General features: G+C 33.8%; 1 protein-coding gene across 1 annotated transcript; it reads left to right on the top strand.

Annotated features, from left to right (window-relative positions):
- The first annotated feature begins 368 nt into the window (after positions 1 to 368).
- On the top strand, positions 369 to 24,005 carry Su(z)2 (Suppressor of zeste 2). Its single transcript, XM_065512564.1, has 5 exons — positions 369 to 766; positions 13,298 to 13,632; positions 13,879 to 14,393; positions 14,573 to 18,486; positions 20,347 to 24,005. Exons 2-4 carry the CDS (start codon positions 13,419 to 13,421, stop codon positions 18,470 to 18,472), a joined length of 4,629 nt encoding a protein of 1,542 aa, XP_065368636.1. The 5' UTR covers positions 369 to 766; positions 13,298 to 13,418; the 3' UTR covers positions 18,473 to 18,486; positions 20,347 to 24,005.
- The last annotated feature ends 1,797 nt before the right edge of the window (positions 24,006 to 25,802 follow it).

Genomic DNA, 25,802 nt, shown 5'->3' with positions numbered 1-25,802 from the left:
GAAGAACAGTAACACTTAGTGATTAGAATTCGTGTCGATTCGTTTCGACTTCGTCGTTACACGATTGCTAAAGGCATGTGTGTAAACAGCCAATCATACTGTAGATTTATGTCAAGGGGTAGGCTTAGTAGCTTAAGATATGGCGGGAGGCACCACTTTATTACTTGTGTTCGTTCACTAAAGTGCCAAGTGGTGTGCATGTGTATGTGTGGCGCTGTGTGCATGTTTGATTTTGTCGACATTTCGCTCTTTGCAAGAGTAAAATATCCAACCGTTATTTTAAGAATACTACTGAAATTGTGAAATTATCATCGAAATATGAGTGACAGAGAAGGAGAGACCCGTAAATGGCGATGAGCAAATGAAACAAACGAAACGAAAAAGCAGAGAAACACAGAGAGAGTCTAATAAGAATTGGAATTGTGGCAAACTGGCGAAAAAGCACAAATTGTCCGTTAGTCTTTTACTAGAGCTGCTAATGTGCGGTAGACGGTCGGTAATTTTGAAAGTTCGGTTGTTTTGCCACTTGACAAAAATCTCAGTTTTTTTTGTTTCGATTTTGTATAGTGGTTCTCCGATCGATTTTTTGCGTACTTTTTTTATAACATCAAAAAAGAGTGAAGTGAGCAAAAATTAAAAAAATAAAGAAAAGCAAATTTATAATAATTGCGTGTTGTTGCAATTATTATAAAAGCTTTGAGAAAAAAAATTATAAAACAAACAACAATAAAGAATGGAATTTTGTTAAAAATCAATAAATCAAAATGTTAGTATTATCAAACGCCACCACATACTTACTGCCATACATAGAATTACGTACCTACAATTTTATTTTAAACCAAAAGCCGGCAATACATTTAAATTTAAGTCTTGTCCAATAACAACAATTATGAATATTTAAAGCTTAAATTTGAAATTTCTATTTTTAAATTCAATTAATCTCGTTTTTCTTCGCTGTGAAAATAATAAAAAACGAAATTCATTCCAATATTGTTGAAAAATGAAAAGATTTTTAAAGTATTCTTTTTTTTACTTTTGTTTGTGGTTATTTTGTTCATAAAAAACAACAAAACAGAAGAGAGAGAGCAGTAAATTAACAAAAATTTCACTTTGTTTTTTTAGTTTTCATTTTACATTTTATTTATTTTTCTATTGCGAGAGCAGAAATAGTGTTTTTCGCCTTGTTTACAATGGAGGATTGGGGTGGTTGTTTTTGTTTTGTGTTTTCGTCGTCGTCGTCGTTTCTTCTTCTTTCCAAAAGAGAGTCGAATTAGAAGAATTGTACTCGTATTACAGAGACACGTGACATAAGTGTTTGTTTGTGTATTAGTGTTTGACTATTTCGTTGTGGCTTGTCAAGTCGTATTGGAATTTAAACTTTAAACACTGCAGAGTTGCCAGATGCATGGAGTTTGCGGTCATTTAAAAATCAACCGGCTTTATGATTTGTTTTAAATAATAATAAGAAATGTACCCTTCTATTCGTAGAAGATGTAATGCCTTTGTATCTTGAATATGTATTTGAATCAGATATGATACCAACATATAGATAAATACTATAAAATATAAAGGTCATGATATGGAATCACAATCCTTCATTGGATCATATTGATATTCTCAATTAGGATCGTTACTTTCTACATAATAATGACATCTAGATGGAAATCATTAAGAATCTTACATAATATTATGAACTCTGCTCAAAATGTCTCAAGAGTCTTTAGATCTCAACATCAATAAGACTTCTAACAAACACATAGAGTTGAACAATTTGCATGCATACATTGTTTTCGCAGAGAACGTTCTACAGAATACCTGAAAATTGTCCTTAATGATGGTGGCATCACTTTTGTAACGTGTTAGAGGAAGTTTCCTTGAGTTATTATAATAATTTTCCTCATTTATATGTAATCAAAAATCGGACTAAGCTGTGGTACAAGAATATTCAATTTGTAAGAGGTCAGCTGAATTCGAAAGTTCCTTTCTGGATACAGATCTTCCGGTTGATACAGCTGTCGCTGAGTTGGCAATCTATAGCCGAGTGAGGCGCAGGGCTTACCAGAGATCTGAAGGAAGGGTTTTTCAATAAGGACGGGTTGATGTAGTAAGTTCACGTTGGTCTTCGAAAACGGAGTTGGTGAGGCAATATCCGTTAATGGCGAGTACTACAGATCAATGATAACAAGAATTTAGCGATTTGGACATAAACTCAGAATAAAGAAGAGACATGTAGTTCCAGCAGCCCGGTAATTCATGCCATACAGCGTACATTCTGCTTAAACGATTTTAGCGTATGGTTATCTATTATGGAGGTGACTTGGCTACCAAGATCATGCGATTTGACACGTTAAACTTTTTCTGACGAGTTCTAAAGTCTAAGCATAACACATCACTCAAATGCAGCCGGAGCTTCCGTGTGATGCTCGCGTATATACGATGTCATATATATTCTAATGGCGTACATGAGCCTTTCAAATAATCTCTAATAAAACTATTCAATACCAAAAATATGCATGGATTATCATAAGCAATTCTGGTTTATAGAAGTCCATAGAGTTTTTTTTCTTCTGCAACCAGCACTCAAAAGATGACCCCTGCTCATGCAAAGCATTGTGTTGGAACTAGGAAAATAGGGCATAGTGTTTGTGGACATTCGATTTGAACTTTCCGACATTGAAAATGACAGGAAAGATTCAGCGGACAGTACAGCTAAAGAACGAATTTTCCATGTATTGCGTTGTCCTGTCCACTGGCCAATCGACCACAAAGGAATGTGTTCTTGATGAAAAACGTGTCTTACGTAAAAATCTGCGGGTATCAGGAACATGTTCCCTAATTTCATCAGAACACATTCCATTGTAGTACCGATAGACAAGTGAAGAGCAGCCCACATTGTGTCGGTGCTCCAGCGAATTGGATACCCTACTGTCACCAATAATCACATTCGCCCTCTCCTGTACGCAGTCCAGAAGCTCCAAAATAGACTTTCAAGCACCGGCCCATACATGAGAGTTGTATTCCATTTTCGCTCGGATTTAGGTGGTGTAAATAATGAGATTTTTTACAAATCTATGGACTCCAACAGAACGGAATTGGTACATAAGAACCCCTGCATATTTTGTTCGGTCACTTTTGTATCGCAATGTAATTAATATCTCACACTTACCCCCATTAACACGAAGTTTTTGAATTGAAATTTTGTATTTTTATTATCTCAAATATCCAACTGTGTTACTTCCATGGATTCTCTGGAAAGCTTTCGATGGACTCTACAGCTGCTAAACTCTGATGTTGGACAAGGAACTCTAAAGACTGATCAGTTTAACATTTTAACATAATCAGGAGTAATTAAGATCTGTGCCATGCTGGATCTAAGTATTGATAAGAAATGATACGATACCTAATAAGCTTTACTAAACATTTAAAATTCTTTAACTAAAATTTTGAGTTCTCTGTCGATGAATGGCTTATGGAAAAACGGGTATTTTGTATATCGAAATTTCCATTTGTAATTACATTACAAAAGCTCTTACAACAACTGGCAACTCTAAATACTCCACATTTAGTACATCGTGCGTCGAACCTTTTGTAGAGAAGAAAGTTTTTTGTCGTGCACAAGTACATTGGATGTATCTCTCGGTCTGTCCGTGTCTCTCTCTCTCTCTTTTCCACTTTTAAAATATGTACATATTTTGGTTACATACTCTTTCTCACAAAAAACTCGGGTATCTCTTACTTACTCAATACATACATTAATTGAGGGAGCAAGTACTCAATTTAGAGGAAAAATCGCGCGCGTTATTGTTTAGTTTGTGTTGTAGAAGAAAACGTAAATACAGATAGATACAAAAATCTACAATAGATACACAGAAACTGTTTCGATGGATGGATGGATGGATAGGTTTTGTGTAAGTGTGCAGGGTGTGCATGTGTTTTTGGTGTGTTTGTGTAATATGAAAAATAGAGGTTGTGTATGGTGGGCTTGCTGACTGTAGAGTGTGTGTGTCTATGTTTGACTATAAATCGCTTTTTTGGCAAACTTTAAGTTTTGTCCAATTCAGTTGAATTTTGGTGGCTGCCGTAGCCGACATCCACGATACATTAAACTCGGAATAAAGAAGAGATGAACCTTTGGGGTTTTTTCAAATGAAGCAAACCAAACAAAAAAAAAAAGCAAAACAACACAAAAAACAAGTATTACATGCAATAGAGATTGCAAGAGAAACACATTTCAAAATAATGGTGTAAAGCGAAGCAAAAAGGAAAATTAAGCAAAAGCTCTCTAATGGATAAATGTGTATCCAGTAAAGTAAATTGTACGGAAATTTTCAAATTCATATCGAAAATAAAAATAAAAAAAAAATGAAACAAATTTTAAAGGGATGTAAAATCAAAGCGTGTACTATGTAAAAGAAAAGTGTGTAAAATATTTATTTATTCATCAAAGAAAATTACGATAAAAACAAAACAAACTGAAACAAACCGAACCGAGCGAAATGTAACAAACAAAACAAAATACACTTGACTTGCCTGCCTGCTTGCTGCCATTCAAACAGCCTGCCGCACAAATTTACTACCACGAACAGCTACAGATACAAATAAATACATACTGCTACAACAGATTGGCTGGTCGTTCATTCGTTCGGTCCGTTTATGTTTTGCTGCTGCTGCTTGTTGTTTTTGGTCGGCATTTGTACAAAGTAGATATTCTTGCCACTGTTTTGACTGACTCGCGGTTAGTGTTTGTGTTGTTGCTGATTGTTGTTTTCCTTTTGCCGTTTATCCGCTGTACGTATTGTGTGCGACTACAAGTATTAAAACAGCAAAAGAAGAGGCCACAAAAGCCGGTGTAAACGTCGTCTATAGATACAGATACTTATTATCGTATTGTCGTATCAATAAAAGTGTATGTGAACATGTGTGTGTGTGTTTGTGAGAATATGCGTGTGTTAAACCAAAAGTCAACAATAACAACATTCATGCCAGTGCTGCGTCCGTCTGTCTGTCTATTTATCTGCTTTAGTGTCTGTCTGTCCAGCAGCTTAACAAATATTAACTAAAAAAAAACCTACTCGCAGCACGGAATATCGCGTAGCGCACGGCATTGAACACGTTGTGGTGGCTGACGGAGTAAGTGAGTGAGTGAGCGAGTGTGTGTGACGTGTTGTCCGTACACGTTTTCTATAATATGGTCGGTCTCGATCCCATAAAACGTTTGTTCCATGTTGTGTATGGGTGAGAGTACCAAAGTACAAAAGCAACAAACAATATAATTGTATCTCTCACCCAACACTTAATTGACGTTTTTATAAGTCGGAATTTATCGCAATTGCTTTGTGTTGCAGCGCCAACCATAAAATACTTACAATCAAATATACAACAGCTACAACAACAATAAGAAGGGCGTGCGCTACTTTTGTAAATATAAATATTATTGATGTATTGAAAGGTTTGATAATATTTTGTTTACCAATTGATAAATTTTCTAAGATTAATAATAAATCAAATCCATTGTTGCTGGATTTTGAAGTTTTGGAACACTGCGAACCAGCATTCCCATTGGGTAAAGCTGGAAGTTAGCAAATCTAACTCAAAACTTCCTAATACCAACAATATGAAAAACCATAATGTCATGTAATATTCACCATACAGATAGGGACCTTCGTTGTCCAAGCCCTAGATAATGTGACGAAAGTGGTGTTCAATATTTGTCTCCTCATTCTGGACTGCAGAGTACAGCTCCTGCAGGTATCATTAGCTTCAACTCCCATTCGGAATACATACTACCAATCAGGCATTGTCCGGTAATTCCTAAGTCAATGAAAATATCGGTTTCTTATGTTCCATATCAAGTGTTTGGAATATATTCCTGGTTTTTCTATTGACGTTACATAGAAATTTAAGTCTTGAGGAATATCAACACATTGTAAACATGATGGAATATGTGAACTTAAGGTCATCTAATATTCACGATCCTGATATAGCCTTCTTTGATTAAGCCCTAGAAAATGTGACAAAAGTGGTGTTTAAGAATTGTTTCCTCATCCTGGACTGTATAGTATAGATTCTGCAGGAATCATTAGCATCAACTCCCATTCGAAATACATTCTAACAATAACACATTGTCCGGTAATCCCCAAGTCAATGAAAATATCGGTTTCTTATGTTCATTTCAAGCGTCAGGAATATCTTCCTGGATTTTGTATTGGTGAGTCTTGAAGAATATCATTGTAAACATGATGGAATATGTTGGCTTCTAGGTTTCGTTTTCTTGTATATTACCGCGCATCGTAAATCTTGTCAATGAACCATATCACTTTGATATTATGGCTGAGTGGAGTGTTATTCTCGTTCTCTGAAACATGAACAGTATTATGAATTTCATTCGGTTCCTCAGTTTTAAAGTCTTAGTGAAACGCGATAAATTCATAAGCAACATCAAAGCCCTATTGGATTAAAATCTGAAAATTGTTTCCATCAAGACGGATCGATATTGAAAGGGAATAAAACTCGCTGTGTGTGAGATATTCATCCCTATCGGCAATAACATGTGAAATTTTGTTCCCATGAAATATCCATTTCCCTCGAAGGGAAAATTGCTATCGGGAATATCACGATGAACTTTACATCCACAATAGTTGATTTTGTTCGTAACAGCTGTTTATTTTTTACAAAATTCCATCTAAAAATTTCACAACAAGGGGAATTTTTTCACGTGAACAATATTGATGAACGAAAAAAGGAAAAGGGAAAATATTTCATGTGAAATATTGATTCGCGATAGGCGTGATTAACTATATTTCTTATTTATTTGAAACGCCCAAATATGTCATTCAAACTTCCTTCGCAGCTTCACTCTGTGACACGGATCCGAGAGCTCCAATTTTCAATGACTGCAGCGTAGATCCGACAGAATTCAAGTGATGGCTTGATCTGCGACTACAGAAAACCTCACAAGATAAAGTCTAGCAGTGTCAAATTGTTGGCGTAAATTGGCTGCAGTCATTGAAAATTGGAGATCTCGGATCTCATCTACGCAAGAGATAACCGTAACATAAAATAATTCATGCAGAATGTATATTGTCGATATGAGCTGTGTGGCACCATATCGTTTTATTCAACCAATGATCTGTAGTTCTCGTTGTTGATGATGATGGACTCCTCAATGTCGCTATTGAAAAGTTATCAAATCGCATGGTTTAGCGTCATCTGTAGTGCGATTCACTAACTTTTAACGAACCGACAATCGTAATGTTTATCGACATAAATAATCGCTTGCAGCAACGATAGTGTGATTCAGTAATTTATTTTTAACGATTGTTTAAGATATGACATCTCTGTCTACAAAATATCAAAATAAGCGAAAAGTAGAAAACCATCATTTGACACACAATGAAATAATTAACCAGTGGTGTAGTGAGTACAACGTTGACTAGCAATCGTAAGGTTGTTGGTTCGACACTTGGCAGCGACTTACTTTTTTTATTTATTTTTTTTAGTAAATACATAATTTTATAAATAATTCTATTAGCAAAACAACTTATTTTCGTCCAAAATGTAAAGGATTACTTTTGGGACATCGCGAACAAAAATAAGTACTTCTTCCAGGTGAATAATTAGTAGTATAATCTTCAAATTCCCCTATTTTTCAGCTTATTATTTTATATTTTATTGTAAATATTAATAAGTTAAGTAAACAAAATTGTGTTTCCATTATTTTTACGATAGTTCCAGCTACAAAAGATGAAGATGACCAAGAAAAAATTGCAAATACACTTTATCGATTAAATAAACACAATTTAAATTATTGTCGCTAACATAACGAAAAAAAAACTGCTTTAAGTAACAGCTGACTTCAATCGACAGCGAATGTCGTTAAAAATGTTACTGAATAGCAAATTCGATAAATTTTCGTTATATTTATTTTAACGATACGATTATCGTTAAAAAAGTTAGTGAATCGCACTACTGATATACGGCAATTTTAATGGTTAACATAGCCATTCATCCAAAAATGCGCCTCGTCGATAAGTACGATGATGTTGACGTTTGCATAAATGAACACTCATTTAATAAAGTTCTACCATTTGGATGAACTGCTCAATCGTAAAATTTTCCAAGGAGATTTGGCATTTATGACTAAATATTAAACAATATATTTGACAGAGAGCATTTTATAGCTGGTTCTGAACTTTCCTCCGAAATTTACTTATTGATCGTTGGTATGGCAGGCTTTTTAAGAGACCTTTCATTTTTAACCTTGAAAATATGGATGGATTTTGCCTGTGATCAGATACCTGATTTCTTCTGGTGACGTAATTTTTCTTATCGATTCATATGGAATTTGTTCCCTATTTCTTCCATGGTTTAAAATTAAAGAGGAATAATTGTGTACATAATTCCTGATTCTTTAACATGACGCGTTTATGAATCATGGTTTCATATTTCAAAGATTATTGGATATAGCACTAATGGGCCATTGTCCAATATGGAACACTACTAATGTTCTACTACAATCAGAGTAATACAAGTTGGGATGTTAGTTTATCGATTGGGACTTGCCATGTGCCCTCTGGAAAAGGTTTATTTAAAGGTTATAATTTATGAAAAACAATCTTAGCTGTCAGTCTACTAATACCCAACGTACAGCAGTTTTTTTTTTGTACAAACTTCCATGAAGTGTTTAAATGATGTATGTACGGTGGGTATGTTTTTCTGTTGTTTTTTTTTCCTTCACACACTGGCGAATCTGTTTTAAGCATAACAAATGCCCAAATAATGCCTCAAACCAGCAAATACAAGTGGAAGCTGAAGAAGAGGAAGCTCAAGTCAGCGGCAAAGTATAAAAAAAACCTAAACGAAGTGTAGAAATGATATATTTTTCAAATCACGTTTTACCATTTAATGTTACACGACGGTCTCTCTTACAGTTTTGTTTTGGGCTCTCATAAGGTAGTTTTATTTATGGTGCTCATCACCGAAATACTGACATACACACACTTAGACTCACTCCAAAACTTAGATTTTACACAAAAACTTTTGGAAATTTTACACGAGTATGTTGGGTGATTTGAGTGAGGGAATGAGTGTATATGTATATGTGTGTTTGTTTGTTGTAATAATGCATTAAGTTTATGGGGCAGTAAAAAGGGTTTTTATTTTGTTGTTTTTGGTGAAACCTGAAATGGCAAAAAAACAAAAAAAAAATATAAAAGATTTTTATGGAAGCTTAACGCAAATCTAACATATTTTAGGTTTCATACCATCATTTTTCACGTAATGAGAATTTAAACTTAACTAAATTGAGAATAGCGTAACACTCTAACACTTCATATAACGAACAAGTGTGTGAGAGTTGGAAATATCATATTTAGTTTCGTTAAAATCTAAATTAATTCTAACGAAACTAAATTGATTTTAAGGTATTACTAGGTATTTCTGCCTGGGAAGTGATACTAGTGTTCTGGAAGGTTTTGTCGACACCCCCAAAATCTTGAGTTACGAGTAAAAAATCCGGGTTTTCGTACCTTAATGCACTTATAAGCCAGTCACTTAGTTAAATATCAATTGATTTTAACACGACAACACGTTTGTTTTTTGTCGAACAGTGTTTGCTTATCGGTGACAGTGGAGTATCCGGCTCTACTGATTCTCTGGAGCATCGTCGCAATGTGGGTTGTGTTGCACTGTTCTATCAATTCTACAATTGAATGTGTTCTGATGAAATTAGGAAACTTGTTCCCGATACCCGTAGTTTCTTATGAAATATGCGTTCATTAGCGGTTGGTGTGGATTGGTCAGTGGATCGCACAACACACTACAGAGAAAATTCGATCTTTAGCCGTCCCGTATGTGGAATAAGCTTCCTGTCGGAGTATTTCCTGACCCTCTGAATATACGAAAATTCAAATCAATTGTCCACAAACACTACTCCCTCTATCCTCCTTCGTATAACCTATTGTCATAGTTCCAACACAATGCAGTGCTTTGTTAGGGTTCATTCCCAGAGTGCTGGTCCAAGAAAAAAAACTAAAAATTCATGTGTTCATGATTTACAGTTTAGGTTAATTTCTTTTTCAACTATGGCAAACATTTTCTTGTTTCTTTTCTTATTTTTCTTTTTTTGTTTTGACTGCTAGTAAAATTTGTGTGTCATAAAGTTTGATGTTAAAATAATGACATTTTGACATCACTTTCTGTTGTTGTTAATTTTATGACTTAATTACAACTTTGTTTCATGTTCTTTTCATTAAAAAAAAGTTGTTGGGAACCTAACAGTTTCTTAAGAGTTTAGATTTAAAGTGTTTTAAGTTTAATAAGTGTTAGTAAAGAGTGTTTTTTTAAAGTCCGACGGAACTTACGAAAGGGTTAACTGTCAAACGAACTATCATACTGCGCTCACTTTTTGAGATTTATGATTAGTATACTCTGGCACATCATCATGAATAGATAGAAGCTTGAACAATGCTACCAAATTTTTCAAATTTGTCATGGATTCGCGCAACTTATATACTGACTGTTTTATTGCAAAATTGTGTTCAACGAAGAGAGTCGCTTTTAGCTTATGGTTTTGTTAATAAACACCATTTACAGATTCCATGTAATGGAACCATTTGGTGCGGTTTACATCATCGGATATCATTTCCTCAAAAATAATGACATTGATCCGGGCGAGATGTGTTTTCAACAGGATGGAGCTACGTGTCAACCATAACCATCGATTTATTGAAATCAAAATTTGCCGATAACTTGATTTCGAGATTCCTGTGGGACCACGTGAAGTCACTGGCTTATGCTGATAAACCAGCAAAAATTTACGCCTTGGCCAACATTGTTCATGGTAATCGTGACATACGGCCAGCAATGCTCGAAAAAGTAGCCCAAAATTGGACGTCCATATGCCCGAAATCATTTTAAAATTGTTTGATTAAAATTTACTTAACCTTCGTTAGAAGGGTGTATATGTATAAGTTTGTCATTCCGTTTGTAATTTCCACAATATAATTTTCCGACCCTATAAAGTATATACATATATTCTGAATCCTTATAGATAGCGGAGTCGTTTAAGCCATGACCGTCCGTCTGTTTGTTGAAATCAATTTTCTGAAGACCCCAAATATCTTCGGGATCCAAATCTTCAATAATTCTGTATGACATGCTTTCGAGAAGTTTCCTATTTAAAATCAGCAAAATCGGTCCACAAATGGCTGATTTTTTTTTACCTATTTTTGACCTACATATATCTGGATTACTAAGTCATTAATATAGACAATATGGATATCTAATGATAGATATTTCAAAGACCTTTGCAACGACGTATATAAGACCATAGTAAGTTGGACCTACAATGGGTCAAAATCGGAAAAATATTTTTTAAACCAAGAAAAAAAAAATTGAAAAGACAAAAAACATTATTTTAACATTTAAAAAAAAAAAATTCAAATGACAATCGAAAAATTTTTTTTCCATAAAATGAGAAAAACACCTTTGGAAAAAAAATTAAATTTTGTTTACCTAAAAATATTTAAAATTTGTATTTTGAAGTATAATTTGGTGAAGGGCATATAAGATTCGGCACAGCCGAATACAGCTCTCTTACTTGTTTGTTGTATTTTTACAATTTCAAGTCCTATTGGGCTTAAAAACTACCCTTTACTAGCAATTTTTAAAATGGCAAAGCCTGTTTAAAGTGATATTTATAATATTTAACAACATTTTTACAATTTTCAATTGGAAGATATAAAATTTGTTTAAATATTTCTTAAATAGATACCAAGTGTGAAAAAAATTTTGTCAGAAACTTTAATCTGGTGAAGGGAATGAAGGATTTTATACTTAACATTATTAATTCGGTTAGATTCACTCTCCACTTAGAAATTAAGGTTACATATCAACAAAACAAGACAAAGAAAATAATGAAAATGATGTGTCAATAGGTCGGCACAAACAAAACATGCAACATTAAAATGCATATTTTGAATGTGTTTGCTCACATAGAACAGATTTGTCGATATTTTCTGCCCTGGTGGCTATGAGTGCCGACTACTGGTCTAAATGGAATGTTTATAGAAATCGTGGTAAACCAATGGCGTTTTCTTTTCTGGCAACTAATGTTGAGCTATTTCTGCCCTCTTCTTCGAAGAAATCTTATATACAATGTTGCCATTACCATGCTGCTAGATTTAGTAAAATCAATTGACAAATTGTTTAAAAATTATGGAAAATGCTTTTGAATTACACTTAGAGAAACTCCGTATTGTCAAACAAAAATGCAACAAATCATATGTCTGATACAACAACAAAATACATTGACTAACATTTAGTTTGTTGTTGCATGATTTAGGTTTTTGACAATTCCCTCAACTTTCCGTAGAGGATACATAATTCATACAGCAATGTATCTGCTATAGACCCAGTTTGTTTACTATTTAAAATAGAGAAAAGCGGCCCACTTCGAATTTTAACCAATTTTTTATCTATGTATATCTGAATGACTTAGTAATTAATATAGACAATATGGATATCTAATGATAGATATTTCAAAGACCTTTGCAATGACGTACATAACGCTATAGTAAGTCGGACCTACAATGGGTAAAAATCGGAAAAATATTTTTAACCCGATTTTTTTTTTCACCAACAATTTTTTTTTCTCATAATATTTTTTTCGCTAATAAGTTTAAAACAAAATGTCGATAAAATTAAAAAAAAATAAATTTGGAAAAAAAAACAAAAAATTAAAAAAAATAAATTTTGAAAATTTGAAAAATGTTTGCCATACAATTTTTTCACTAACAAATTAAAAAAATTAATTTAAAACTTTTTATATGCAGAACTTATTATTAAAGTTGTATCCAAAAATTAAGGTAATCGTGTTTTTCTTTTCATAAATCAGCCATTTATGAACCGATTTAGCTAATTTTAAATACTAACATTCGCGAAAGGAAATCTGATATATTGATTTAAGATTTGGGTCCGTAAGTTCAACCAACATACGGACAGACAGACAGACATCGTTATATCTACTTCTATGTATCTACAAGGATCCATTAAATTTAGAAACTTTATAGGGTCGCAAAGGAATATTGTAGAAATTACAAACATTAAAATTTTATAACATTACAATAATTCTAAAACATTTACAATTATACATACATATGTATGTTAATTTCAAATCGTGTTGTAAGTTTTAATTTCTAAATTATGTATTGGCTTATTAGTTATAAAGCAATAAATTAAAAAAACATCCAACTTCAAACTCAAACTAAACTCGTTTCGTTTTTTCTACAAATTTTAGAATTCTTTAAAAAGTAAAATAAACCGTTATTAAACACGGGTTGTGCAATCCCACATATAGAGGCTTTAGTTAAATATTCCAAAAATAAAACCACAACTACAAAAGATACTTCAAAAGAAAGATGCAACTTTTAGAAGATGAATGTAAAGAAACTACACAACAGCAACAAACAAATGTGACACAAGATAAACAACAGACACAAACGTCACAAATCAAAATGGATAAATTTTATCCGCCAAAACCGAAAATCAACGCATTTAACGAGTTGTTTACTTGTTATTTGTGTCAAGGATACATGATAAATCCCACAACAATAGATGTTTGTACGCACACGTGTAAGTATCTAACCTAGTTATTAAAATTACAACTAATTTAAATTGAGGGCCTGGTTTACTAAATGCGAACGAACATTTTCTTTCTTATTTTATATTGAAAACAATAAAAAAATTCTAATTTATTTGTTGTTTTCAATATAAAATAAGAAAGAAAATGTTCGTTCGCATTTAATGAGCCAGGCCCTAAAATTCCTTAAAGCCAATATTCGATTTTAAATCTCTTCTTTTAATATTTATTCTGAATAGATTGTCGCAGCTGCATAGCACGACATTTGGCGGTTGATTGTTATTGTCCCCAGTGTGGCAAAGCCATCACCATATCTAATCTTCAATCCGATGATGCTTTGCGTTCGATTATATTCAAACTGGTACCTGGTCTCTATCAAAAGGAACGCGAACGTTTAGTGCAATTTGTAAATAACCGTAAAAACGAGGGAAACCTAATCGGGGCCACAGAAAACAGCTTAAATGAGTTGCTCGAGAGCGATGACGATCTATTCTCCCCCACAGATCCTATCAGCTTATCACTTGAATTTCATCCGGTGCTGGCGGATCAATGTCCCGAAGGTACGGTGCCGCCAGTGCGTTATTTGCAATGTCCGGCCAGTGTTAAAGTACATCATTTGAAACGATTCTTATGCTCGAAATTCGAAATAGATCCCTGTAATCGTCGGGTAGGCATTGACATCATTTACGAGGATGAAGTATTACCCAGTGATTTTACTTTGATGGATGTTGGCTATTGTTATAAATGGCAAAGGGTAAGTTTGTATAGCTATTACTCTCTTAACTAAATTGCAAATAATATTCAAGCTCGAGGCCAGCATATTACTTACTATTATTAGTTTTTTATTTCAATAAAAAATTAAAAACAATTTTTAAACATTTTCGTTATATTCTACTTTTTGCATTCTCTTCTCCCTTTTATTGTTTGCTATAGCATGCACCCTTAAAACTTACATATAGAATTCTGATATACAATGATGAGTTGCCCTCTAAATCCGATAATGATTACGTAACAGACGATAAGGTTTCGGAAAAATCTCATAAAAATTCTAGTTTAAATAAAACAGTTTCCTTTGCTGAGAACAGGACCCAGATCACTGTGAATGGTGAAAAGGAGCAAGCGAAGCAAGCGTTAATTCCTGCAGTACCCCCAACAACACCGTCTCCTCCCCAGATAACCAAAGTAAAATCATCGAAATCCTCTTCGAATAAGCACGCGTCAGCATATGCTCCCACACCAGCACATTTAGAAGTACCTGTAAAAGTAACAATTTCACGAAAACCAGCGGAAAATAAAAAATCGGTTTCAAAAAAATCATCCCTATCGGATGAGTTTGTAATGCCCACCACTACCAATGATTTTAAGAGTTTACGTAGCAATGATATACGTTTCTGTGATTATGCTATAACATCATCCACCACCAACACCATCACCACCAACGCCCACACTTCTTTGGCCAATAACTCCAAGCATTCCACGAAAAAGGAGAAATCCCAGGCCGTCAAGGAGGAAAAGTCTGCAAAATGTGATATTGTAGTAAGTATTCCGCACAATCAAATGCAAGATGAATGGGAATCGAAACCTTTATCTCAGCTGAAGACGGCCAGCAAGAAATCTCCGAATTCAACCTGTACAGAAGTGACCGTTAGCGCACCACCCACCAAGAAAGTTCGTAACGTTCCAAAACTCAAAATAGAATTGAATAGTTTAAAAACAAAGCTGATAGAAAAACCTAAATCAGCTGATATACGACTGGACACGTTAATGATTAGACATCATCGGCCGCGAAAATTCTCACTCGATGAGCCCCAACCCGTAGTGGATAAAGTAGACTTGGAGACGTATGTAAAACATATTGGCTTGAAGCCCATAGAAGTACAGACAACAAGTACACTGGAAACTCCTGATAAATTCACACCAAATGCCTCGCCCATGTCCTCAAGTTCATCTACCACCTCTTCTTCCACGGGTAATTTCAATTTCAATTGCAGTGTGGACATTTCCTCCTCGTCGTCTTCGTCGCACAAGAAACGCAAGAAAAAACATTCCAAAGATTCTAGGGAATCAAAGGATTCGAAAAGAAAGAAAATGCATGCCGAAATATCCTCCCATTCGGCTGAAGAGAGCTTAAAGATGAAAGTTAAACTTACACCCCCCATACATTATAAGACTTCAAAATTTGAAAGTAAGAAATCTCCGCCTTTTAACATGGATAGAGTTGCAGATCCCTTGGCATTTGAGAAACCAAAATCCCCAAGCAGTAAACGGGATAGAAAAGATTTTGAAAAACCCAAGTCACCTGAAAGTAAAAGTCATGAACGTTCTAAGGATAAATCAAAATCCCGTTCATCTGAAAGCAAAAAGTCTAAATCTCTTGATAGCAAACATTTCCAAGACAGCAAAAAACTGAAAGATAAAGATCTAGATAAATCTAAACCTTTAGAAATCAAAATAGCTTTAAGTAATACCACGAGCAAATCGTTATCAAAAGAGTTCGACGATGACGAGGATTTGATAATACCTGATTCAACATCGTTAGGCTTAAGTAAGTCCCTGGCATCTATAAAGGAAGCAAAATTGCCACATTCTCCTCCATTGCCGCCAAGTTTATTTAAAACTACACCTCTAACCTTTTCGACTTTCTCACCCAACGTAACGACTGTGGCCAAGCCAAAACCTGTTGCAATGCCAAAAGAATCTAAAGAAAAACCAAAAACTCCTCACATGAAACCAATAGCTCCTAAACCCATAGCTGCAAAGCCAGTAGCACCACCACCACCTCCATCATCATCATCCTTTAAAACTCCACACTTTGTAGTTCCTAATCCTCCGCGTTATATGGCCTCAAACTCAACAAAGTTCCTTTCAACACCAACTTCAATCGCAAGTGCGGCGAACAAGCACATGGGTAATCTACTCAAAAGGTCCATCTCGTTGGATGACAACAAAAACTCAGGACCTCTAAACAAACAGCAGAGATTAGAAAAGCCCAATCAAATTACAGTAAGTGCTTACGGCAGTAACCTACACATGACCAAAGTTGAAATACCAGCCACACCAACATCCTCCACGGCAAAGGCCACATACGAGATTCCTCTGTATTCTCCGCTCTCCGCCTCCTACAATCCGAAATGTTCATTTAGCGTAAAATCCACGACCACAGCGGCTAAAACGACAACAAAGGCTACATTACAAAACCCAATGACCTCCAGTGCAACACCAGTCCCAACAGCCAAACACACATTTACCGCAAATGCTGCGGCAACCAACAAAACCGATGTGGATGTTAAAAAAGCCACAACTAATGATATTAAACCTTCATCCGCCACAGCGAACACCATGGCCAGCAGTAACAACAAAACAAAAGCATTAGCAACAACATCAATGACAACTCTAATGGGCCCACCTATGCAAAAGTTGAACTCTAGTTTAACTGTGGTGCCCACAGCTGTAAAGTCACCTCCTCTCAGTACTGTCCTGCCATTTGCCTCCACGTCATCATTAAACTCAACTTCAACAGCCCAACAACACCCAACTCCTGTGTTGAATACTGCATACCTCTCTTCACCACTCTCCATGGTGAATTACCGACAGAGTAAAGTTCTCTTGGCTCATGTCAAACCTACGAATTTAACAGAAATGAAAATCGAAAAAACCACTTCAACTACAGTTGCAGCATCAACATCAGTAGCTGCCACAGCAACTGCGACAACAAAAACACCAGTAGCCACAACAAATGGGTTGGCAACAGAAAAAGCTAAAAGCAGTCTAAGACAATTTAGATTGCCCTCTAGAGAATCTGGTCAAGATATACTGGATTTATCAGCCACAACAAAAACCTCCACAAATGGTGTGACGGAAAAACAGCCTTTCAAATTATCAACTACCCCCAGCACACCCCCTACAACGTCTACAGGCAGTACACTGGAAATGGCTTTAAACAAAATCAAACAAAGTATGACTACCACCACCACAGCCACTTCCAACAGCGCCAGTTCGAATGCTATGGACCATGTCATTAAGAAACAGGAACTGCTTTCACCCATATCCGATGACTTGCAAAACCTGCACTTGCTCTCGGAGTCAGCCACAGCCAGAGAGAAAATCGCCATCAGCTCATCGACAACCTCGACATCAGCGACAACTTCTTTGTATGAAAAAGCTAAAATAACCCAAAACTCCTTGGTCAGGCAGCAAAATGCCTCAGTACGTAACATACCAAATCCTTCTGCTTTGGCTTTCCGCAATCAGCAACCAACAACAATCATTCCACCCATGGTCACTATTGCTGCCGGTCTGGCCACAGCTCTAGCCGACCTGGATAAACCCCTGCTACTTAAAACGCCTTCACCTCCCAAATCACCGCACTCACCCAACTGCACTACCTCCTCCACTTCGCCTACGCGCAATGCCAGCAAGAAACATCCGTCAATCGATCAAGTGGCAGCCAGTTTAAATCAGCGAGCCTCTGCTGCCGCAGAAGCCAAAGCCAAACACTCGGATGAAACGGCCTTGGTAACGTCCACTTCGTCTTCGCTCACGGACAAATTAGAAAGCAAAGAAATAAAACAGGAAACTACAGAGACACTGACGCCAAGTGAGGCAACTGCTGCCCAACCTTCGTCCACTGTCAACACATGTCCCATGGTCAATGTGCTAGATATTAAACAGGAACCCGAAGAGAAAATGGAAGATGTCCCCGAAATAAAACCAGCATTTCTCAATACAACCGTCAAGAAATCCTCGATGGTGGAAAATTTAGTGACATCGGTGATAAATGTAACGACGCCCACATCTACACTATTGACTGCAAGTACGGCTGCTGGATTCTGAAGGAGATATTAAAGGTAAGTGGATGATTGTGTAGGTAGGTGGGGGAACACTTGTGTTACTGGATGTTTTTATTTCTTAAATTAATAAAAAAAACTTATAAAAGTTGAATAAGCGTAATTCCAATTTCCATCGACTCAAAAATTGTTTTAAATTTTTATTTTGACGATTTTGTTAACAGTCTAATCATGTATTTTACTCTTAATTGTCTATTTTCTGGGAAACAAAATTAAGAAAACAAAAATACGCTTCTTCAAGTTATCTACTCACCAGGAAGATATGCAATTTAGGGACACTTTATTTATTAATATCCTATTGACACTTTTAAAGTTATGCGTTCTGAAACGAATTTTCTCCCAAATGCCCGAGATGTTTAAATTTAGAGGTTGGTAACATTAATTTATAAGGCATGGGCCTGAATTATACGTTATATAATACTCAGCTAAGAGTGTATTTCAAAGAAATTGGAGAGGGTAATACTAAAAAATAGATCAAAAAGCTATGGAATGACCCATAACTTAATGTAATAAATCGTTTCACGGAAATTTCTTTAAAATAAAAAAAAACTTATAGCAGTGTTACAGTTCTAAAGATCTCCAACACTGTATTATTATATAGAATCAACATCCGCCGATTTTTTCAAGTTTTTAGCTTTAATTTTGTAACATTTGTACAATAAAAATGTATTCGAAGTTTTGGCCATTGTTAGCTACATATGACCTTTTCCCATCTTTCTGACAACATATCGGATATTCTGTTCCAAAGTGAAGCGTATCCTAGAGAGAGCCTTTTTGCTCGAAACAAATAGTAATCGGACTGGGCACGGTCTGGACTATAAAGCGGGTGAAGCAAAACTTCCCAACCACTTCGTTCTAAATAGTTTTTAACAGGTAGTGCAACATGTACAACAGTTGCGATCGGTACAGGGAACCTGTGACGGTCTGGTCAGATTCAAACAACTAATAATTGATATGACCCTTTTGCTCCCATCAAATACAGCGCATTACCTTAGTGCTATGGATATTTGGCTTTGGTGTCGATTCGGCTGGTTGGACGGGCTTCACATACATATGATCTCTTACACTTCGGGTTATCGTAATGGATCCATTTTTCATCGCAAGTAATAATTCGGTGCAAAACAGATTTTCTGATGGAGCACATCCACCAAATCTTCGGCAAGCAATCGGCTTGCTTCAGCGGCATTTTTTTTTTCAAATGAAAGAAGTAAAGCAAAACTTTCCCGCTTTGTTGGCACAATTTCAACTTTTTCGTGGCAAATAAAACTTTGTTGTTTACACTATAATGTGCAATAACTAAGTGAGAATAAATGACAGATTTGTGCCCTTCGAAATGTCATATAAGATATTAAAAACAAAAACCGCGTTCAAAAGATATTGTAAATCCCGCATTTTTAGTCATACACCCAAAATTATAGACCGGTAATCGGCATAAAGAAAGCTAGGAATATGGATTATATTAACCAGAAACAATAATGTTCGGACACTAATGGCTGTGAGAGCTAAACAATGCTATTAAACGTTCTTTCATTCGATTCACAACAATTTTTTTGTGGAGAATAAATTGTTTAACAAGGTTTAGGCTACTGACAAAATGTTTACTAATTAATAATAAGGTCGACAAATGTGTAATTTTATAGCTGCTATGTTAGTACACAGTTTTGCACTTGTTTAAAATTAAGAATTTCTGCTCTCTATGAATCTCCTTATTAATTCTTAAACCAATTAAACTTGTGTGTAAATTTCCCATGGGCGTGACTTGTACAAGTTTAATGACTTTAATCATGTCGATTCATTGTTTGTCAATTTATTTTAATATCAGTTTCTTCTTTTGTTCTCTTTCTCGCCTTTTTATTTCAGTTTCTATCTATCATCTGCCAATTCCACTGCGACGACTTCTTCTGTAAAACAACAAAACCCACTCGATACGATCAGTGTTATAATGCTTTTTGCAGCTTTTTCTAGAGAATTATGGAATCAATGTTGAATGCAACTGTGTGTAAACCATCATGCATCATCATGTGATGTAGACAAAAATTGCACCAATAATTTTCAAATAGTTTCCCACAGCATTTATTATTGACATCAGGCGATCTGCTGGAAAAAGCAAAAATATCATCAGCAACAATAAGACGAATTATGGGAATATAACAAACGAAACGTAAATATGTAAGAGTGTATAAAACAGCGAAATGCAAACTCACACCACTACAGTTTTTAGATATTGTAGTTGTATGAGTTGAGAATTATTCTCTGGCAAAAACAACTAGCTGAAATAATGAAATAAACAAACATAAAAGCGTAACACAACCTGCTTCTATCAATGCTCATGCGAGACTGACTGTTTTTATACAATGTGTGTGCTTGCGTACATGTGAAAATAAAAACAAGAGAGCTCATTTGAGAGCTCATTGCATTTCGCTGGTATAAAACAATCATCATTATTAGTTGAATGAAGATGAAGAAAAAATAAATTTACCATAATGACGGCGTATGTACATGTGAATAATGGAAAATTGCTATTAAACGGATCGTTTGCCAGTCAATTTCACCAAATCAAGCAACTGCGGGTATAACCTCAAATTCAAAATCACCAACAATCAATTGACAACAACAAAAACAATTTCTTATTATAACTTCAAGGAAATTTTTAAAACGGTAAGAATTAATTCAAAATTTAATATACTAAATTTTTAAAATGTGTAAAATAAGATAAATGTAAAATGAATACAAAATTAACTGAATTACATACATATTAATACATATAATAAAACGTGAATGTTTAATGTGCAATAGAGAAAGAAAATCATTTAAAATGGCTTTTTATCATAAAATACTTAAATATTTTAAATACTCGTAGGTATAATAAAAACAAAACAACCATACTCTCATATTCATGCATTCGTGCTCACAAATAAATTAGTAAAAAGCTAAATAATAAAATACATTATAAATATTTATTCGTATCAATAAATGTAAATAAATTTGTCAAATTATCAATAATACTTTACACGTACGAGGGCAGTTTGAAAATTCCTTTTAAAACTATAACTAAACACATGTTAATTCTAAATCTCTCTTAAACTCGATACAATTTATGTAAACATTTCCATAAATTTGTTAATAATAATAATAACAATTTTCAAACCCTTTAATATTTAATCTATTTCTAACTCGAAGAAAAGTCTGTAATGAACGTTTACACCTACTATATCCCTAGTTTATTTCCTTAAAGGGCTGACAAATTTACAACAATCTCTTAATAGTTGCTATTTGCCGAAAATTAAACTTGATATTACATTTGGATAGGATTTTAGATGACCCTCGTACAATGTGTAAATGCAGTAATAAATTTACATACTACACTTACATTCATTCATTCACTAACCCAACAACAAAATAAATCAAAATAAAAAAAGAGAAATTGTAATAATGAAAATAAATAAATAGAATTGTATAGAGTAAGTTTTTAAATGCAGTTAATCACACAATAAATTGAGATAAACAAATGTGGCTGGTAGTGGCGCAGTGAGTGGAATGATATATTTTTTATATTGAGTACTCGAAAATAAGAGAAAAATAAAAAAACAACAGCAACACGTACGTAATCTACATATTTACATACCTACATAAGTACCAACCGTACATACATTTTTAATATATGTAAGTATGGATGTAGGTACTAAGTACATACGTATGTACATTTGTAAACCCTGTACTAGTGGGTGTTTGTTTGTTTGTTTTCTCTTGCACGAGTATTTTATATTTCTGTTGTCGTTTTTGTTGCTGCTGTTGTTAATAGTACGTATATGTATATAGTTGTTGCTATTTAAAACAGTTCGTTAAATTTTATACTACGAACTATGCTTTGGTTGTTACGAAGTTATACGATAGATGCACAGTGGTTTATAAAATGTATCTTTTTGAAGTAATACGGTTGCTCGTGAACTATGGGAGATATCTTAATGAAATTTCACATAGTGCTGATGCTTTTCTGAGTTTATTTGTATTTTCATGTGTTCGTAGTTGGCATGGAAGGTAGTGGGTGGCCCTCCAAAGTTGCTCTCCTCGTAACTGCAATATATATGTACAGTAGCCCAATAAAGTCTACATACAGAAATTCAAATTAATTTTTTTTTCATTGAAAGCTGTATTTGTAAGTTAAAAGTAATGAAATATATTTGTTAAACTAATAAATTCATGATAAACAAATTAAAACAATATCACTTAAGTCGGGTTTAGCAACATTTCCATCCAAAATTTCGTTATTTTTCGTTATTTTACTCAGAATCAATAACTCTAATAACGGCTAAAGGTAGGGTCACACATGACAAATATTTGACGAAAAAGACGTAACCACTAAATAAAATATTAACATTTCAGTTCTTATTCGAATGTCATGACAATTTTTATATTTATATACCTACTACTTGAAAATATCTTTAAAACATGCGCTTAAATAAGTGGATTATCTATCCCTCTTAGTTCAAAAGATATTTAGGTAAAACATTTTTTTTTTATTTTTTTACTTATTTGTGTACGTGTTTCGTAAAGAATACTATTTAATCTAAAAATTTATAAAAAGTCAAAACCCCGATTATAAAAAACAATATTAATTTTGAAAGTAACAATACACTAAAATTGAATAAGAAAAAAGTTATCAACCCATTGATAAAAATATCGACCTATATAAGTTACAAATTGTCTTACGCTAATTTGAATTTTAAATTTTATTTCACGAAAAATCATGAAATTTCAGGTTTTTATGGTAACTGTTAGTCCCCATCCATACTGTGAAACATTTGAGTTTGATGATGAAAGGGGAAAGATGAATGGAAAAGGGCACTCTGTTTCATGTACATGAAGTTTTTGTTGAGTATGTCATCCACATTTATTCGTTCATATTCGTCCTGTACAGAAATGTCAAAAACTGAAAAGCAAAAACTTCACTGTGTGGACACGAATGCAAATGTTTCACACTGTGGACCGGGACTTATTCTGAAAATTGTTTAGCTAAATTTATTTCCTTTAATTGTTAATCCTCTAGTCCTAAGATTTTCAACAAAACCAAATAATTTTACACTCACATACCTTGACTTCTCTTCAATTTTTAAACGTTTTTATACCTTTCACCGTTAGTGGCAATTTTGTAATTTCTACATTTTTCATTTCCGACCCTACAAAGAAACCTATATGTATATTCTGGTTGTTATAGATTGCGGAGTCCATATAGCTATGTCCGTCTGTATTGTGAAATAAACTTTCCGTAGCTCCCAAATAACTTAAATACATGATTCATATATCAATATATCCGCAATAGATCCTGTACGTTTGAAAATCGGATCACAAAGAAAACCAGTACAGCCTTGATTTTTGATATGGATTACAATATGGATATCTAATGATATGATATTAAGTCGGACCTACAATGGGTCAAAATCGAAAAAATATTATTTAACCCATTTTTTCACCAACAAATTTTTATAAGAAAATTAAAAAAAAAAATAAATTTATTTTTGCCATAAAATTTGTTTCACTAATAAATTTAAAAAAAAAAATTTCTTTAAAAATTAAAAAAATTACAAATTTATACTACAAATAAATACAAATTTTTTCACTAATAAATTAAAGAAAATTTAATAGAAAATTTAAAAAAAAAAATTAATTTTCAAAATTTTTTAAAAAAAAAAAAATAAAATTTGTGAATATGGCACTTGCAGATATTTAGTTTATTAGTTTAGCTAATTATCATTTTAAAAGTTTAAATAATGATGTTATAGAATCATTGGAATAAGTCAGATATTAATTCCATTCATGGGAAGAGTAGTAAAAGATAAATAAAGATTGTCATTCCTTTTGTAATTTGTGCATTAGTGGCCCTTGCTTCAGACTTTTAAAATCTCTCCGTAGTCCTCAAATAATAGAATTTCGGAAAATGAGTTAATCACTTCATATAATCCTGAATTATGTGTGATTTGTGATCATAAAACTTTTATTACAAGCACAACATTTTCGCATTTTTGTCAGCCAGTACTTTTTTTTGGAAAAGCACGCTAGATTGGCAAATTTCATTTTAAAGACTTTTCAATTTAATTTTGTTAAAATGACAAAGTTTTATTTCATCATTTTACCAACTATTATGGCAATATGATCAGCGACAGTAAGCCAGACAACAGATTTGCAATGCCCTCTTTTAGGTCTGCAATGAAATACGTTGGGTTAAATCAAATCAGGTGGAAATTTTGTTATTTATTTCAACTTATTACCAAATATTTCGGTAAATACAAATATTTCCCTGCTTTTAACCAACGAAAATAATTTTCAATATTTTCAGCGCATTTGTATGGTGCTTGACGGCGCGTTTTGGCCATAAATAGTTCTGTTCGAATTTAACGATTGTCTGACCCATTGTGCTAATGGATTTCGTGTTTTAAATATATTATGAAAATTTAATTAACATATTTATTGGATTGATTTGTTTACAAACACTGATTTCAATGATTTCTAAAATAGAAAATAATAAAAAAGACTCACAATAGCTAGCGTAAAAAAGTAATACGCTAGAAATACCCATTCGAGAGATATTTGTGGAATATGCACACACAACAAACGTGTAACAAACAATATTATCTCTTGCCATAATCTTCAACATCATATTGAATACATATTTCGCCGTCATTATTATAATCATCAGCAGCATCTTTTAAATCAACACAACAACAGCAACAAAAATTTCAACGCCACCAATATTCAGAGTATAAAAAAAAGTCCCACTACCAACCATCACTACTGGCAAAACTGCTGATTCGATATCCCTCCACCAAGCTGTCGTCACAGCCACTTGTGGTGTAGATATGAACATTTTTATAAACATTTTTTGTTTTGTTTTTTATTTTCTTTAGTATTTTTATTGTTGCCTTTGAGTTTTGTTTTTACACTCTTACATACCAATGTTTTTATTTTTTTGTTTTTGTGTGAATTTGTGTGCTTGTGGAGAAGGAGGAGGAGGCGAAGAGTGTGGAATAGATGGAAATGAATTTGTATGGAGAGAGAAAAGAAAACAAAAAACAAAATAAATGAAATGACGTGACGTTTCGTGATGTGCGTGACGTGGTTTCCACCCGTTTTGAGGTTGTTTTCTTATTATTTCTCGTTTTTACGTTATTTTTTTATTTAATATTTTTTTTTGTTATGACTTCAAGAGTTTATTTTGTTTGTAATGGAAAAAATAGTAGAAAAATAAGACGAAGAAGAAGAACAAGACAAGTAGAATTATATAGTAAAAATGTAAGGGAAATAAACATAAAATAAAACTA

The sequence above is a fragment of the Calliphora vicina genome, chromosome 5 (assembly GCF_958450345.1).
Source record: "Calliphora vicina chromosome 5, idCalVici1.1, whole genome shotgun sequence".
Taxonomy (NCBI): domain Eukaryota; kingdom Metazoa; phylum Arthropoda; class Insecta; order Diptera; family Calliphoridae; genus Calliphora; species Calliphora vicina.
This window is presented reverse-complemented; position numbering and strand designations above follow the sequence as displayed.